Raw genomic sequence first — 18,938 nt, 5'->3', positions numbered from 1 at the left:
TCACTGTAGGCGTGGTCACCCGAACTCTGCCCGCAAACTATGCTGCTGCTGCAGTTTCAATTGTTCATAAAAGGTAAATAAAACAAAGCTATGAAGTTTTACGAACGAGAAATACGCAAAAATTGGAAGTTTTTCTCATCATGAGCCGAGAAAACTAGGTAATTAAGAGTTTGAAGAAAACAATTGACTAGTTTAAGGTTCAAACGTAGTCTTTTGGTAGATAAATGACACGTTTATGAATGGCTTTTATCGTCCGTATCGTAATGTTACGCAATTTTACTCAGGTGTGTGAGGTAAGGGAGAATCCACAACATTGAACATCAACAGATATGGAGGTTTCGATCAATAATACATTGAGATTTCGTCTATGGAAGTATAGGCACCTCAGTGTCTTAGTGAACATTTCATATTTAAACAGACAAACTATATTCATAGAGTTTTAATTTTAGTTTGTTTTAGTTTTGGCGCCATTGCTCTGCCTGCGTGATCGTAAACATTGAAATCTTTGACGTTCTGAAACGAAAAACGTTTCATTGACCCTAAACCACAAAACATAAGGGTCATTTTTTTAAAATTGAGAATCATACACATGGAAGCTGAATAAATAAGCTTTCCATTGATGTATGGTTTGTTAGGATATGACAATATTTAGCCGAGATACAACTATTTGAAAATCTAGAATCTGAGAATGCAAATATCTAAATATTGAAAAAATCGCCTTTAAAATTGTCCAAATGAAGTTCTTATCAATGCATATTGCTCATCAGAAATTAAGTTTTGATATATTCACGGGAGGAACTTTACAAAATAGCTTTGTGGAACATGATCTTTACTTAATATCCTAATGATTTTTGGCATAAAAGAAAAATCAACAATTTTGACCCATACAATGTATTTTTGGCTATTGCTACAAATACACCTGTGCTACTTAAGACTGGCTTTGTGGTCCAGGGTCACGAATAATAAAAGTAAATCAGTGCTGGCGAAGGTAGACCAGGTAAATTACAGAATTCGTGTCTGGTTTGGGATCGAGTTTCATTTCTTATCGAAAGAAGAACTGAAGCCGTCATTCTAAAAACCAAGCACTTCTTATTAAATAGTTTTATGAGGATAAGAAAGCACCTTTTTGCAAAACTCTCTTTTAACAACTTCTAAAAACATGTTGGTTTCTAGAATGCCTTTTACCATGATGTAGTATTTAAATTTGACAACTTTGAATAAAAAGCATTCTAAAAAAGAAACACACACACACAAAGGGCCTCTGTTAGCTTGCAAATACAAAATACTTTTTATTATCTTCCATTCCCTCACCCAAGGTCTTTCTCCCAGTGAGCAAGTGCTTACAAAGCAAGTCACGTAGGAACTTGTCTGCCTTCCCTGTTAATTGTGGGATGATGATGATAATGAGCCGTGATTCACTTCATGAAGTATGATCATCTCCACCAAGACAAAAGTTACCTCGGCCGAGTGAACAATGCATTCTTAGCACTTCTGCGTTGCGCATACGCGTTACAATCATTCCTTGCGCACCTCACATAGTTGAAGGACAATATGAGACTTTATCTTTGAAATATTTCTAAACACCTTTGACGCAACACACAAAAGCGCTGATAAAAAAATATAAAAATCAACACGAATGGGTAATTTGAAGCGACTCACTAATGTAAAACACGAGCAGATGATCCAGATGACCCGTGAATAATATCATAAAAGATATTTCCTCTACCATCCAACATTAAACAGGGATAATTTTACAGATTGCACATCAAAATCCATTGAATATCTTCTGCGGTTGCCATTGGACCCACAAAACGCTTCATTTTTTTCTCTTAATTGCATTGTAGTGCACTTTGGCAGATATGATTTGGCATTTATCCGTTTGCTAATGCAGGTCTTACCGGTTCCTAATGAAATTGCCATGTTCGCAGGAAGATCTTGCTTCCTGTGAAATACACAAACCATGTACATGGAGCGGTAAACATGTTCACATAATCTTTCTCTTATTAGGCTGCAAATCCATTGCAGTTTTCAGTAGATTCAGCATTGAATCAGTCGCAACTGTTGGTCAACTGATGAGAATGACGGTGTCGTCTTTGGGAACCCTGGAGAAATAGCACAAAATAGGTATATTGTGAGTCGCCGGTGCAAATGTTTGTACATACATGATCTGAAACCAGTCTTTAAACCAACTTACAATGCATTTTTAGGTTCTGATGGTTTTTCAGTGCAGATTTTGGTTGCACAGCTTTCAACCTTTATAAAAACAATGTGGTTGGTTGCAGTTTCCAAAGGAAGTGAAACTAAAGATTCCTAAAGAAACTCGATTTTTGAGTCCTGAAAACTTTGCAGGTTAGTCTTGTGTCAAATTAGGTAAATTCCTTAAAAACAAACTTCCCCTTTAAGTCTTATTGTTGGTTAGATCATTCATATTCTATAGTTTGTGGTTAATCAAAAAATAAAGCAATTCATATTTTTATTTTCAATTAAATTAATCAAAAGTGACAGTAAAAAACATATAAGAATGGAAATAGGATTGGTTTGGAAAAATATGAGTAAGTGATAAATGTAATTTTTTTTGTGTGAACTAACCTATGATAAAATAAAATACATGGAATGTATAAATAAATAAATAAACAAACAGTACAGTATAGTACAACTTTTTATTTGTTGAATTTTACCTACAAGGAAAGCTCATCTAGAAATAAAAATTATGCAGACATTTACTCTGACTGATGGCGCCCTTTTATTTATTTTACATAAATGTTTTGAAAAATAAATAGGAACAACGACAAAAAAAGAACAAAAATAAATAAATAACACCAAAAAACAAAACATAACCCAATAATTAAAAAAAAAAAAAAAAAAATCTAAATCAGAAACCCAAACATAAAACAAACAGACATCCAAACAAAAATAAAAACAGAAAAAATACTTAAAGAAACTTGATTTTGCAGGTTTTGTGTCAAATTAGGACAATTCCTTAAAGCAAACTGTCCTGTAAGTATTTTTGTTGGTTAGATCAGTAATATTCTATTCATATTCTACAGTTTGGAATTATAAAACAAATATATATATTTTTAATTAAATTGACAAAAGTGACAGGAAAGGTTTTCATTTTTGAACCTATGAAGAAATAAAATACATGAATAAATAAAATAAATAAAGTACAGTATAGTACAATCTTAATAGTAAATCTTAACTAAAAATAAAAAACAGGTATTTTAAATTGTAATAATATTTAGCATTTTGCATACTGTTTTTACTGAGTTTTGATAATATAAATGCAGCCTTGGTGAGCATGTACTTTCAAAACCATTTAAAATTGAAATGCTGTCTATTTAGATAAAAAAAAAAATTATTATTATTATAGGAAAGAAAAACATTAATAAAAACAATAATTATTATTATTATAATTTTTTACAAATCCTGGCCATATAAAAAGCAAATGTATAAATAAATAAACAAACAAACAAACAAACAAACAAACAAACACAACAAATCACTCTTCCAAAAAAAAAAAAAAAAAAAAAAAAAGGTAAAACATTAATAAAAACAGAAAAAATAAATAAACTAGAAACCCAAACAAAACATAAATGCATTCTTGGTGAGCATATACTTTGAAAAACATTAAAAAAAAACTAAATTCAAATGTTTAACTGTAAAATGTATTTTTTTTTTTTTTTTTTATCAATTATTATTATTAGTATTGTTAAATTGAGAATTATGCCACTATTCACTCACTCTGATGTTGTCCTGACTCAGTTTTATTTATTTTACAAATCCTGGCAGTATAAAAGCAATTAAAATAAATAAATACATAGATAAAATCACTCCTCCAAAAAACAAACCAAATAAAAAAGGAAAAAACTAATAAAAACTGAAAAAAGAACAAAACTAAACTAGAAACCCAAACAAAAAGTAAATGCAGCCTTGTTTCAAAAACTTAATTAAAATGTTGTCTATTTTAATTGTAAAATGCATTTATTTATTTATCAATTATTATTGGTAGTAGTAGTAGTAGTAGTAGTAGTAGTAGTAGTATCATAGAAATGAAAATTATGCCACCATTTACTCACTCTGATGCTGTCTTAACTCTTGTTTATTTAATTTATATTACATTTTACAAAGAAAACAAAATTATGCCACCATTTACTCACTCTAATGCTGTCCTTACTCAGGTTTATTTGTTTTATAATTTATTTTTACAAGATCTGGCAGTATAAAAGCAAAAACAAACAAACAAACAAAAAACTCAAACACTCTTAAAAATAAAATAAAATAAAAAAATAAATAAAAATAAAACAGACATAAATAAAAAGAGAACAAAGAACAACAACAAAGAAACTAAATAAAACATAACCCAATAAGAAAACTTCACTAGAAACCCAAACAACAAAAATACAAAAATAAATAAGTAAATAAACAAATAAATATGTAAATGTATAACAAAAATAAGTAAATAAATAAATAAATAAATATTTAAATGTGTGTGTGTGTGTGTGTGTGTGTGTGTGTGTGTGTGTGTGTGTACATACATACATATACATATACATATATATTTGTATTGAAATCTTAGCTTGTTTTTATTGTTGTTTGGGTTTCTAGAGTAGTTTTCTTATTGGGTTATGTTTTGTTTAGTATTTTTGGTGTTGGTCTTAGTTCTGTTTTTATTTATTTATTGGTTTGTTTATTTAGTTTGTATATTTTTTAGGTTTGTTTTTTCGTATATAGACTTTTTTTAAGAAAAATTGTGAAAATGTATAATAGGAGTGATAAAAGATGCCAATATAGACCAAATCACTCAGCCAACCAGGAATAACAAGTTTTTCTGTCTGCCAGATGAAAAGATATTGAATTATAATTCTGGTCCACTTGTAGAACAGGAACACCAGTTGATCTAATCTGACGAGATGATGGAAGATTCCCGTAAAACCCAATTGAATCCCAAAGTACTGTAATATCCATGCAGAAATCCAGTCAGCACAGCATAAGTGGCTTTTAACCTGATATTTAGACGCAGCATCAAATTATAGCCGGGCTTTCCCTCGCATTTGACACTCAAGCAAACAATGAGTCCTCCGTTCGGAGTTCAGTTTCACGCTCTCTCGCATTGCAACCCAAAGCACCTAGAAACTTACAAAAGACAAAAACCTCTGACAATATTCCCCAGAGGAAAACAAACAATAATGGGCATCATTATGGGGGCAACTTTTTCTTTTCTAAACTCTAGTTTGTTTATCATTCCTGCAAGGCAAGGGGAAGCCTTCTCGTTTTTTATTCCCACAGAGAACATTTCTCTGTAATCAGCACTTTGCTGGGTGTGTCCGTCTTTCTCTCCCACCACTAATTCCATTTCTCATGCCATAGTGGGCTGACCTCAGCTTTGGAGGAAACACGGCTGCCCTGCAGCTGATGTCTGCGATTATATACTGTACCTTCTGCAGCAACACAGCATAACCGAAGGGTGGACGGTCTCAGCTTCGCCGCACTCTGGACCGACCCCCTCCTGCCCCTGGAGGGGGAAACCCTCCTTCTGCCCTGTCAGAAACCGCTGGAGCTCTGTCATGGGGAAGCCTGTTGTTTGGTAACCCTAGACGAAAAGGAGAAGGTCATATGAGGCGCCACAAACAAGTACAGTATAGTATAGTGTTTTATTTGTTGAATTGTATTCAACCTTCAAGTACAGTTCATCTAGAAATGAAAATGATTCCACCATTTATTCAGTCCTGATGCTGTTCTGTTTTATATTACTTTTGTTTCATAAATTCTAGCAGTATATAAAAAGAAACCCAGTCCTCCAAAAAAACAAACCAAATAAAAAGGGAACAACAAAAGCAGAACAAAAAGAACGAAGAAAACAATAATAAAACCTAAAAATAAAGAAATAAAACAGAACAAAATTAAACTAAATTAGAAACCCAAACAACAAACAAACACCCACAAGAATCAACAAAACAAGAACCAAACAGAATCTAAATAGAACTAAAACTTTTTTTTTTTCACAAGTCTTTTTTTTTAAGAATAATAAAGAAAATAAGAGTGGTTTGGAAAAATATGATTAAGTGATAACAGTTTTCATTTCTGTATGAACTAACCAATGAAGAAATAAAAAAAAGAACAAAAAACAAACAAACAACAACAACAAAAATCAACAGTGCAGTATAGTACAGGTTTTGGTTTGTTGAATTTTATTCAACCTACAAGTAAAGTACATCTAGAAATGAAAATATTGCTACCATTTACTCAGTCCGATAATGTACTGACTCAGTATTATTTATTTTATATTACTTTATATTATTAACTTTTTTTTTTAAATATAAATTCTGGCAGTATAAAAAAAAAAACACCCCCAGCAATCAAACAAAACATAACCCAATTGAAAAAAAACCTACAAAACTAAACTAGTAACCTAAAAAAAAAAACACCCATAAAAAACAACCAAACTAAAATTGGTAAAACTAAAAAACAAGAGCAAAATAGAAGGTAAAAAAATAATAATAATAAAAAAATAAATAAATAAACAAATAATAATAATAATAATAATAATAATAATAAAAGACAAATATAAACGGTACAGTACAGCTTTTTATTTGTTTAATTTTATTCAACATACAAGTAAAGTACATCTAGAAATAAAAATATTGCTACCATTTTCTCAGTCCGATGATGTCCTGACTTTTTTATTTTACATGACTTTTTATAAATTCTGGCAGTATAAAAAACACCCCCACTTCTATAAAAAGACAAAACAAATAAAAACAGAACAACAAAAACAGAACAAAAAGAAAAAAGAAAAAAAAAAAATCCCACTAAAAACAAAACATAACCCCATCAAAAAACAAAAGAAACAAACTAGAAATCCAAACAAAATACATCCACAAGAAAAACAAACTAAACAAAAATCAACAAAAATAAATAAATAAATAAAAACAGAACAAAAACTAAATAAACGTACTTTCACTTAAATAGAGAAGCTTTTGACAGATTAAAAATACCCCTGGTCCTTCAAGAAATACCCCCAGTCCTCTCCAAACAAAAAAGGAACAACAAAAACAGAACAAAAAGAAAGAAGAAAAATCCAAACACAACCCAATCAAAAAAAAAAAGAAAAAAAAGAAATAAAACAAAATTAGAAACCCAAACAAAAACAAACACCCACAAAAAACAAACAAACAAAAAAAAAAACATAATAATAATAATAATAACAGAACCAAAAACAAAAATTTACTTTCACTTATATGGAGAAGATAAAATAAATACACCCCACTCCTTCAAAGAAAACTAACCAAATAATAAGGAACAACAAAAAGAACTAAAATAAACCAAACATAACCCAATCAAAAAATAAATAAATAAATAAAAAATAATTCAGAACAAAACTAAACTAGAACCCCCAACCCCCCAAAAAACAAACAAACACACACAAAAAACACAACCAAACTAAAAAGCAACAAAACAGAAGACAAAAAAAAAAAAAAAAAAAAAAAAAAAAATTTACTTTCACTTATGGAGAAGCTTAGACTTTTTTGGCATAAGAAAGAAATCGGTTTAGAAAAATATGTGTAAGTGATAAACGTTTTCATTTTTGCTTGAACTAACATATGAAGAAAAAAAGTATACTACAGCTTTTTATTTGTTGAATTGTATTCAACCTACAAGGGAATTTCACCTAGAAATGAAACTGATGCTGTCCTAACTCATTTTTATTTATTTTATTACTTTAACAAATTCTGACAGTATAAAAGCAAAGAAAACAAATACATAAATAAATAAAAGGAAAAACATAACAAAAAGAAAGCAGCACTAAAAACAAAAATAGAAAAAAAACTGAACAAAAACACTGAAAACAAAATAACCCAATCAAAAAAATAAAAACAGAAGAAAATAAAACTTAAAAAAAAAAAGAACACAACAAGAACAAAACAGAAAACTAAAGAAAAGAAAAACAGAACAAAAAAGAAAAGAAACAAACAATTACTTTAGTTTAGAAGCTCAGACGTTTTGCCTGAGATTACTTTTTTATTTTAGAAACCAAAATGGAAAAATATAAGTAATGGGTTTTAATTTTTGTGTGAACTAACCTATGAAGAGAATAAATGAATGAAACGGATAAATAAAAATACATAAAATATTTACATTTATAGTGTTTTTTGCATAAACAAATAAAATGAGGTTGGAAAGACATGAGTAAATGATTAGCATTTTCATTTTTGTGTGAACTAATCTCTCAGGGGAATAAATAGAGATAGACACTTATTCGATCTACTATTATATCACTAACAAGGCGTCTAAAATCTCTTAAATCATTAACAACTAAATGTATTTATTATTTCACCGTTAGCCTTTTTGCCTGTTATTTATTTATTTAGGATGGTCTAAAGGGGACAAGAAAATAAAAGGATGAAGAGGGGTAACAAATCAGGAATTTTGCAACCCGGTTTAAACTCATATCATCCTTGTCAACATTTCAGTTCAATGTGTTGGAACATGTGCGCTAACCACTAAACCATAGAGAAATTCGAGAACTAACCAGTCACAGTATGTTAAAAGCTGATGGTACCTTGATAGTCTCATAAGCGTCTGTGATGAGGGCGATGAAGAGACTGAGCACCATGTAGATGAAGAGCGAGATGAACGAGTAGAGATAAGCTCGGCTGAACAGCCACACCATGGTGTTCTTCTGCTCAAACTCCGCAAACGTAGGGAACATGTCGTCCCCGTTGACCAGGGAGAAGAGGCACTCGGCCACTCGACTCAGACCTTCAAACTGACCCACAGACGATTGGTAAAGGTACAGTAAAGATAGACAAGTTAACTTATACTGCCATCTAGTGTTCATAAGCCTACAAATGTCTAAATGGACTAAGCACAAACATTTATGGAGTGAGTGGGTTTGTTTGTTTGTGTTTAATTCACCTTCTCATGGTAGGGTCCAAGAACAATCCATCCACAGAAGGTGTAGCCCAGGTAGATCATTCCCGCGCAGCAGCAGAAGCGCAAGACCTTTGGTAAGGCTGCCCGCATTGTGAGGATAAGCACCTGTGTTGTCATAAAAATTATTTTAGGGCCTTAATAAATGATTTGACTTAAGCAATCAGCACTGTTATATAACTGGCCAATAAAACATGTACTTTACTCTTTCCATTACATTTACATTCATGTTCTTAATGCGTTTTTTGTGCATTTTGACTTACGTTGTATTTTTCGAAGTATCCCAGGTACCTTATGACGCCCACCCAGACCATTAGAGTTGATGTTCCCAGGAAGATGCTGCAGACGTCATAGTTGGTCATGCTCTGTGAGGAGAAAGGAACTTTATTGGCATTTTAAATGTAGGCTAGACTTGTGCGTCCATGCGAGTGCAATATAAACATTACATAAAATTAATTGCCGTGCCTTAAAACACCCTACAGCACAGGCCCAAAGTCTAAAGACTACTAAGTGTGTCTGTAAGAGTGTTACGTAATGCCGTTCCAAAAAAAAAAAAAAAAAAAAAAAAAATGATATATAATTTTTTTTTTTTTTCCATTTCCAATTAACTTTAGAAACTAAAATCAAATAACTGATGCAAACTGAGCACATTTGACATTATTAAATTACATTTACATTAATAATTAATTTAAATAAAAATAAATAGAATAAAAACACTGATTTATTTAATACATGAGGATCAGATTAAGCATATTTTCCCACCAAATTTAAATTACCTTACCAAAAATATATATAGATTAACTATTTAATTATATATATATATATATATATATATATATATATATATATATATATATATAAAACAGTTAAAAAGTGTCTTTTCAACTAACTTTTTTATTTAACATGAAGTACATTCTCCCTCCAAATTTAGATTTTACAAAAAGAGCAGTTAAATGGACAATTATTAAAAATCCTAATATAATAAATAAATACATGATGAAAATATTTAAATGTATAAACTGTTTGTTTCCAACTATCTTTAGAAACTCAAGTCTAATGACCTTTATAAAAATTAAGCACATTTTAAAGCACATTCCCTCTAAATTACTAATACAAAATAAGTACAATTACTACATCAATTAATTAAAAACGCTCATTTAAAAATTATATTCAATTCATTAAAATAATCACTAAAATTAAGCACAATTTCCCTCCAAAAATATAAAAGAATGAATGAATTAATGATATTTCTTATTACATATCAGTTGATTTTTCATGAAAATTAAGTACATTTTGCCTCCAAATGTAAATTACTTCACAATCAATTATTTTAAACCATAAACAAAAAGTATTAATACAATACATAAAAATAAAAATAATATTTAAACTATAGTGTTTAATATGAGCCATTAATTTAATATGTTGATTTATTTTGTTTATTATTTATTTTTTGGTTAATTTGATTTAATTTGGTTACCTTAACAAAAATAAGTAATTAAATGTAAAGTAATAAGTATTTAAATAAAATAAAGTTTATTTTTATTAATTCATTCAAAATAAATTCATTAAAAATGCTAATATAAAATGATTGAATTCGTTAAAATATTCAGTCAAATTAAGCACAATTTGTCCCTTCAAAAATTTTTAATTACCAAAAATACATAATGAATATTTCTAATACTAAAATTTCACCTTCAAAATCAATCGATTTTTTTAATGAAAATTAAGTATACTTTCCCTCCAAATCTAAATTACTTACACAATAAATTATTTTAAACCACAAACAAAAATAAAAATATTCATGATACATAAAAACAAAAAAAATATATTAAAATTATAAAGGGTTTAATATAAGACATTAATATAATATGCTGATTGAAAAAAAATTGAGTTACCTGTACAAAAAGTAAGCAATACATTAAATAAAATACATAAACGTTACTTATTAATAATTCATTTAAAATAAATGATTAAATAAAATTAGAAAGCTAATATTAAGTGATATTTGTTCAATTCGTTATAATATTAACTAAAATTAAGTATCAAGTATTAAACTACCAAAAATATAAATAAATGAATGATATTTCTAATACTAAACCTTCACCTTCAAAATCAATAGATTTTTATTGAATATTAAGTATATTTTCTCTATAAATGTAAATTACTTCACAATAAATTATTCTAAACAATAAACAAAATGTACTTATTAATATAATAAATACATACACATAATAGTAATAATATTGAAACTATAAAGTGTTTAATATGATCCATTAATATAATATGTTGATTTAAATAAAAACAAAACAAAAAAAATAAATAAATAAATAAATAGTACAAATAATAAGAATCAGTAATATATTAGGAATTAAAAAAAAAAAAAAAAAAAAATTAATGGGTGGGAGGCCGGGTCAGAAATGAACGGGGGCTTGTGGCAAAAATGTCACCAAAATGAACAAATTTCAAAATGAACAGTTTAAAATATTGATTAAAGTAATTAGGTCAATTTAAATATTAGACATTAAAGAAAGCATAGTATGAATGTAAAAACATTTTTTTTTTTACATTAATAATAATAAATATAAAAAATATTGCAAATATTGCCTCTTAATGGAAAAGTTAATTTCTGACCCTGGTGGGAGGTATTTCTCCTATAGACCAATATAATAATCAGCATTTTTTTATATTTGGGGAACTACAGTTTCCTCTGCAATTATTCAGAATGTCTAAATATCTCATGCATCAGCAAAAAAATTCTTAAAAAGAAAAACACCTTAGCCTGTATTTCCATTTTTAGTATCGATCCAATGATGGCCAAAACGTCGCTGATGATCACCAAGATGTACCAACCATTCAAGAACTCCCTCTGATCATCTTCACACACTTTCTGATTATAATTCTCAAGACAGAAGCTAGAAAAGCGCTGCAGAAAGAGGAAGAGACACATGAAGGAAACAATGACAGGGCATCAAATTATTAAACCGGCATGAGTTCACATTGAGTCACTATGACAGAACATCAAAAATAACCGATGTAGATTTTGAAGAATGTTAACATATCTGTAATATTGTCAGACTTCAAAGCAGGTTTACCTGAAGTAGCCTCACAGCAAGTATAAGGGAACGTGTGCAGAGCACTGCAGAGATCAGACAGACTACAATAACGAAGGCATCAAAGATCAGGAGGTAGTGAGTGTTTTTTTGAGCTGAAAAAGACAATACAAAACTGAAGTTTACATGGCCATGTCATAACATTAAAAACGTATTTCTAGGGCTGTCACGATTCCTCGATTAAATTCGAGTCCACGATTATATATATATATATATATATATATTAAAAATTAACCGGCAAAGTACCGGAAGTGGCGCAATCCACGGACGAGAATCCATGAAAATACATTGTTACAGTCAAGCTCGAAATTATTCATACCCCTGGCAAATTCTGACTTAAAGTGACTTTTATTCAACCAGCAAGTTTTTTTTTTTTTGGACCGGAAATGACAAAGGCTTCTCCCAAAAGATAATAAGACGATGTATAAGAGGCATCATTGTGGAAACTAAATGTTTCTCAGCTTTTATTTACATTTGAACAAAAAGTGGCATGTCCAAAATTATTCATACCCTTTGAGAACTGTCACAGTCTATGGGAAAATCCAAAGTTCCATACCATTCCAAATAGTCCAAGCTGTTCTAAAGCTTCCTGATTATAATTTTGAAGTTCCAGTGGCTACAGTGCAAAGTATTATTAAAAAATACAAGACGTTCCGCACTGTGAAAAATCTCAGAGGACGTGGTCGGAAGCCAAAAGTGACACCTGTGCTGGCCAGGAGGATAGTGAGAGAGGTAAAAAAGAAACCACCAAGGCCATCCTGATGAATCTGGGCTCTGCTGGTGGCAACATCTCAAGGCAGACAGTCCAACGGACACTGCACACCACTGGGTTCCACGGACGCAGACCAAGGAGGACACCACTTCTCCAGATAAGGCACACAAAAGCCCGCTTGGCGTTTGCAAATGCTCATCTGGACAATGAAGAAGACTTCTGGTCTTGTTTTATGGTCAGATGAAACAAATTGAATTGTTTGGCCACAATGATGTAGCCTTCATTTGGCGTAAAAAAGGAGAAGCCTTCAACCCTAAGAACACCATCCCCACTGTCAAACATGGTGGTGGGAACCTAATGTTTTGGGGGTGTTTTTCAGCCGGTGGACCAGGGAACCTAATCACAGTAAACGGCACCATGAAAAAGGAGCAATACATCAAAATTCTCAACAACAACATCAGGCAGTCTGCAGAGAAACTTGGCCTTGGGCACCAGTGGACATTTCAGCAGAACAACGACCCAAAACACACAGCAAAAGTGGTAAAGAAATGGTTAGCAGACAAAAACATTAATGTTTTGCAGTGGCCCAGCCAGAGTCCTGACTTAAATCCAATTGAGAATCTGTGGAGGAAGCTAAAGATCAGGGTGATGGCAAGGAGACCCTCCAACCTGAAAGAGTTGGAGCTCATGGCTAAAGATGAATGGGCAAAAATACCAGTGGAGACATGCAAAAAGCTGGTCAGCAATTATAGGAAGCGTTTGATTGCTGTAATAGCCAATAAAGGCTTTTTTATTGATTATTGAGAAGGGTATGAATAATTTTAGACATGACACTTTTTGTTCAAATGTAAATAAAAGATGAGTAATCTTTTTTTTTTCACAATGATTCCTCTTGTACATCATCTTATTATCTTCAGGCAGACGTCTGTGTCATTTCTAATAAAAAAAAAACTTGCTGGTTGAATAAAAGTAACAGTCAGAATTTGCCGGGGTATGAATAATTTCGGGCTTGACTGTATGCTTCTAAATATGCAAACCGTTCATTGCGACTTCAAAATAAAAGTTTAACTAAACCCTCGCTCTGAGTTTGCATGTTTTGATGTCCATGTGTTCTTGTTCAAGAAATGATCGTGGCTGTAACATTTTTATCATAAAGAAGTGGCCAAATATTAAAGATTAAGTGGACAATTTAATTAAATGTTGTTTAGTCCATATTAAACATGGATTAGATCACGTTGTAACGTTTAAAAACAATCGTCAGGCCGTTGGCTCTGCAGGCATTTGATATAATACATAAATGTATAAGTTATAAGTTGTACATATGTTATGATTATATTATTTTAGCCTATTATATTATGTATTTGAACTGTTTTGCTCAATAAAACCATATATTTACTTGCTTTTGATATTTTATATAAACCAATTATTATTGCTTCACTGATGTCGATTTTAAGTCATTTTAAAGTCTATTGTTCGCTTGGGTCTATTTTTATTAGGCCTACCACCCAAAAATTACTCGATTAATCGTCAGAATAATCAGTCGATTACCAAATCGTTAGTGACAGAACTGCTTGAAATAATCATTGACCATAAGTAATTATTGTAGTTGATGGGTTTTCACATACCAGTTCCTGAAATCTTCCAGTTTTTGCACACACTACTACTAACAGCATCAAAATCAAGGCTCAGTTTCACCTTCCCACTGTGACAACTGTTATCAAAGACAATCTGCAAAGAATTTAATTGGATTTATTGAAGTAACACAAGCTAAAATGTATGTAAACAGATTTTTTTTTTTAAAAATGGACCTTACCTTCAGAAAAAATGTGTAACAGTCTGGGAGCTCATGGGAACGAACAGTTTGCAAATTGATTCCTTTGAGCGCAAAAGTGATCTCAATATCGACAAGCCTATAAAAATCCAACTGATAAAATGAAGCATTGTTCATTCTCCATGTTTTACTGGACTCTGGATCAAGACTCAAGCAAACTGGAAAGGACAAAAACAGTTCAGTTTCAGACACAAAGCTATAATTAAATATGACATTCACGTTTTATGAAAAACACGTAACCTGTTTCAAGCTCAGCGTCAATATCAAAAGGTTCCTCAGACGGTTCAACACTGCCTCTCTTGTAGCTCTTCTTACAGATGAGCAAGGGCAAAAACTTTTCATTCTCCTCAGCGTAACTAATGGGACCTACAGACAGGTTTCCTAACTGGGAATACTGTTGAACAGAAAGATAAACATATTAAGCAAGTTTTACCTTTTTATTTCCTCACATAATGCTTCATCCACACCACTAGGTTTCAGCATAAGACCAACAAAACTGGCTATATATAGGATAATTCATCCAAAAAATTACTCACCTCACTTCGTTCCAAACCTGTATAACCTTTGTTTATCTTTGGAACACAAATTAAGATACTTTTAATGAAATCCGAGAGCTTTCTTACCCTGCACAGACAGCAACGCAACTGTAATGTTCAAGGCCTAGAAGAATAGTAAAGTCATCGTTAAAATAGTCCATGTGACATCAGTGGTTCAACTGTAATGTTATGAAGCTACAAAGCTATGAAGATAACTTTTTGTGTGCAACGACTTTATTCAACAATTTCTTCTCTTCCATGTCAGTCTTCGACGCGCATTCATGAGAGAACCGCATCGAAGACTGACATGAAAGAGACGAAATTGTAGAATAAGGTCGTTATTTTTGTTTTCTTTGCACACAAAAAGCATTTCCGTAGTTTAATATAATTAAGTTTGAACCACCGATGTCCTTACTACCTTTCTGGGCCTTGAACGTGTCAGTTGCGTTGCTGTCTATGCAGGGTCAGAAAGCTCTTGGATTTCATCAAAAATATCTTGATTGTGTTCTGAAGATGAACAAAGGTCTTACAGGTTTGGATTTGGAACAACATGAGGGTAAGTAATTAAAGACAGAATTTTCATTTTTGGGTGAAATATCTATTTAACGCTAACAAAGTATTGGAAGAGAAAAAATGTGGAGAACATGAAGCAAGATGAATGAAAAACAAATACAAACCTGATCTATGACGTAGTGTAAACTATCATATACATTCTGTCTGGTATAGACAGAAATACTGTAGTCATCCTCATCCACACCACTGTAGCCCTTCAGAAACAGATTCTTAAAGGCCATTAGGTTCTCCTCCTTGTAGGACACCACAAGCTGGTTATTCAGTCCAAAGAGTATGAGCTTTGAAGAAGAAGAAAGAAAAAAAAAAAAAAAAGGAGGAGGTGTTTTCAATCTGGCTGGTGGAATATTATGGCTTTGTGTGTGCTGTAGCTTTTAGAATTTAGAATTATGTTAATAAATCACATAATGGCAAATCATACAAGAATTCAGATAAGGTTTGCATTACATATAAAGCTGAAATGTGTAATATCTGCCCGACTGGAGTCACCAAATAACTGCAATAATAGTAACTGTGTTCAAACTGGTTTCCTGACCACTCCTACTACTTTTTCATTGGTCAAACAAACCCCACCCCCCACAACTGAGTGGTTGAGCGACTGTTGCTGTGCTAGGCTTGTCAGAATTCTCAAACAAATCAGAACTCTGTTTTGATAACACCCCAGAGACAGTTTTTAAGGAGAAACCTGCTTACTTATAGAGAGGTTTGCACTTATGCCAGTTACACGGATTCGCAGCCATATTGGTGATACTCAGATATGAACAACAGCATGAATTGCACGGTTAATGTACTACTGAATACGTTGTTCTGCCTACACTGTAAAAAAAAAAAAAAAAAAGTTGATTCAACTTAAAAAAAGTAAGTGTTCATGCTGCCTTAAAATTTTTAAGTTTAGTCAACATGAAATATTAAGTTGTACTACATGAAAACATGGATATTTGAGTTGAGTAAACAAACTTTTTTAGGGCAGCACGAACACTTTTTTTAATTTGAGACAACTTTTTTTCCTTTTACAGCGTACTTATGCCATCTAAACTACGGGAAAAAAACAAGTGGAGGCTGCTAAATCATATAGAGGACATAGTAAGCAGGAAAGAGCGCAATATTTTGACAAACTAATGTTAATAGGTGGTAAAGATACTGTACATACAAGCAGTATTAATTAACATGACAATAATTGATCATCTTCAGCAGCAATAATCAGCAAAATATGCTTTTACGTTTGGTTCAGTGGCGTTGTTTACATTCAGTGCCGCCAATATGGCCAAATGCAAAAGTATTTAACAAAAACCAAACCACAGTTGCACATCTCAGCTTTAAGCAAACAGGTAGCGCAATAAATACCTGGAGCGTAATCATGAATATTTTCGAAATTTGCACTGCTAACTTCCATGGTAACTGTCGGCGACTTCTGTACTTCTCACAAGGGCTCATGAAGTAAAACCTCAAGTCATCTCTCAGTATCTCCTCTGTCGTGAGATCAGTGGCCATGGATGTGGAGATACTGTGTTAAAATATACAAATATGCATATATATATTCACTTCTCAATCAGATATACTATTGATCAAACATGGTCTGGTCTATCCTCATACAGTCTGATAAGAGTGATTTGTGATGTTACAAAAAATATACTTGAGCACAAACAGATGATAAATCAACTTTAGTGACACATTACCCATGTGACAAAAGTTCTGTCTAGGATGAGGAAGATACAAGGGGTCAATGAACAAAAAAGGAAAGGGAGGGAAAATTAGTTGCTCAATAAGCGTTTCCTAAACTTTAACTGGGTCTTTATGAATAACTGCGAAAGTTGCACTACATGTCCCTTGAAAAAACACTACCAAGGCAAGGGTACAAGTCCAAGGCTGTGTTTGTCTGCTCAACATCACTGGCACACACCGCACTGTACTGTGTATATTGACTTCATGAGTAAAATACAAGCAAATTTATACATTAAAAATACTGGAGTTTTTCAACTCTGCAGTGCTGTGTATTTTATTAGACCTAAATTAAATAAACGCGACTGAATTCTAAATGTCTAACTCTTTACTTGTCATGCAAATTAATTTAACATAAACTCTTAGTTAAAGCCTTGTCTATCTTACCTTGACACGTCTTCCCTCATGCCTTGGCAGTATCTATCTGACATTTCCATGCCACCTGTTATCCAAGACAAAACACGTTTCCAGCCACAAGCGTTACTTGATCACTAAATTACTAACTAACCTGGCGTTTGACGTCACAGCTGGAACACGTTCAGCCGCGCCCATCGACCAATCAGGAGCCGGGAGTATTCCCGGTGGGCGTGGCCTCACTGTTAGACGAAATAGAACGTTCTTTCAGTTGCTCACTGACTTGTGAACGTCACAAAGAGTCGATTGAGGAACTACTATAAACATAAACAGACCACACGCTATTTTAATACAGCAAGTGTGGTATGCTTTTAATAAAACAAGGTAAGCTAAAATATGTATTTTTAGCACATTAGCTCACTTTAAAACGAAGTTTGAACATCACTTCTGAGGAAAAATTACATTAACAGTCAATGAGGACTCCACACTTAGTCTTCCAAAAAATTTTATTTCACCATGATATGACAAAACCAGTTAATAATAATAATAATAATAATTGTAATGTACAGTTTAACCTACTTTCAGCCATTACCAAAGCACTTTACAATGTATAATAATGTAAACAAAACAAGCAAAATACATAATCAAACTGACGTAAAATGAAAAACTATCCACCTTTATCCACCATTTGTAATTTTTATGGGTCTCATCAGCTATTTTTAGCTGTAGCCTACAACACAGCTCGTTTGGCTTATTTATATTGCAAATTGGTGTGTCTTGCCATATTATTTTATTGTATTATCTTAATTATGAACAAATTGCTTTGTAGTGCATACAGTTTTACCATTTACTGCACATTGTTATTCTTCTCGTCATTTCCCTATAGTGGATAATGAACTGGAAGTCTCACCCTTAGGCTTACTTACGTGTTAAAGAAAAAGGTGGATAACTGAAAACTGGCAAAATATGTCCATAAAATAAATATTGGTACAGCTAAAACTCTCGACAACACACATCACTGAGATTTGATCCAAGAATGTTCATTATCAATATGTGTGATGGATGAAATGGAGAAAACAAAATAATTAACAGCTTTGTGTAAAGCAGCAGTTGCCAGTAAGCAAACTTAACACATCTTGACCAGAAGGTGTCAGTGTAACGTTTAAAACCAGTGA

The 18,938-nt window shown here is 31.9% G+C and overlaps 1 protein-coding gene across 1 annotated transcript; it reads right to left on the bottom strand.

The window, feature by feature from the left end:
* Positions 1-1,259: 1,259 nt before the first annotated feature.
* On the bottom strand, positions 1,260-17,887 carry mcoln2 (mucolipin TRP cation channel 2). Its single transcript, XM_073843796.1, has 13 exons — positions 17,797-17,887; positions 17,035-17,194; positions 15,798-15,971; positions 14,825-14,978; positions 14,567-14,742; positions 14,379-14,481; positions 12,024-12,136; positions 11,705-11,854; positions 9,195-9,296; positions 8,917-9,039; positions 8,561-8,767; positions 5,436-5,590; positions 1,260-2,102 (listed from the first exon to the last, which is right to left on the bottom strand). Exons 1-13 carry the CDS (start codon positions 17,844-17,846, stop codon positions 2,066-2,068), a joined length of 1,704 nt encoding a protein of 567 aa, XP_073699897.1. The 5' UTR covers positions 17,847-17,887; the 3' UTR covers positions 1,260-2,065.
* Positions 17,888-18,938: the final 1,051 nt, after the last annotated feature.

The sequence above is a fragment of the Garra rufa genome, chromosome 7 (assembly GCF_049309525.1).
Source record: "Garra rufa chromosome 7, GarRuf1.0, whole genome shotgun sequence".
Taxonomy (NCBI): domain Eukaryota; kingdom Metazoa; phylum Chordata; class Actinopteri; order Cypriniformes; family Cyprinidae; genus Garra; species Garra rufa.
The sequence above is the reverse complement of the archived record's forward strand: the minus strand, read 5'-3'. Positions and strand labels throughout refer to the sequence as shown.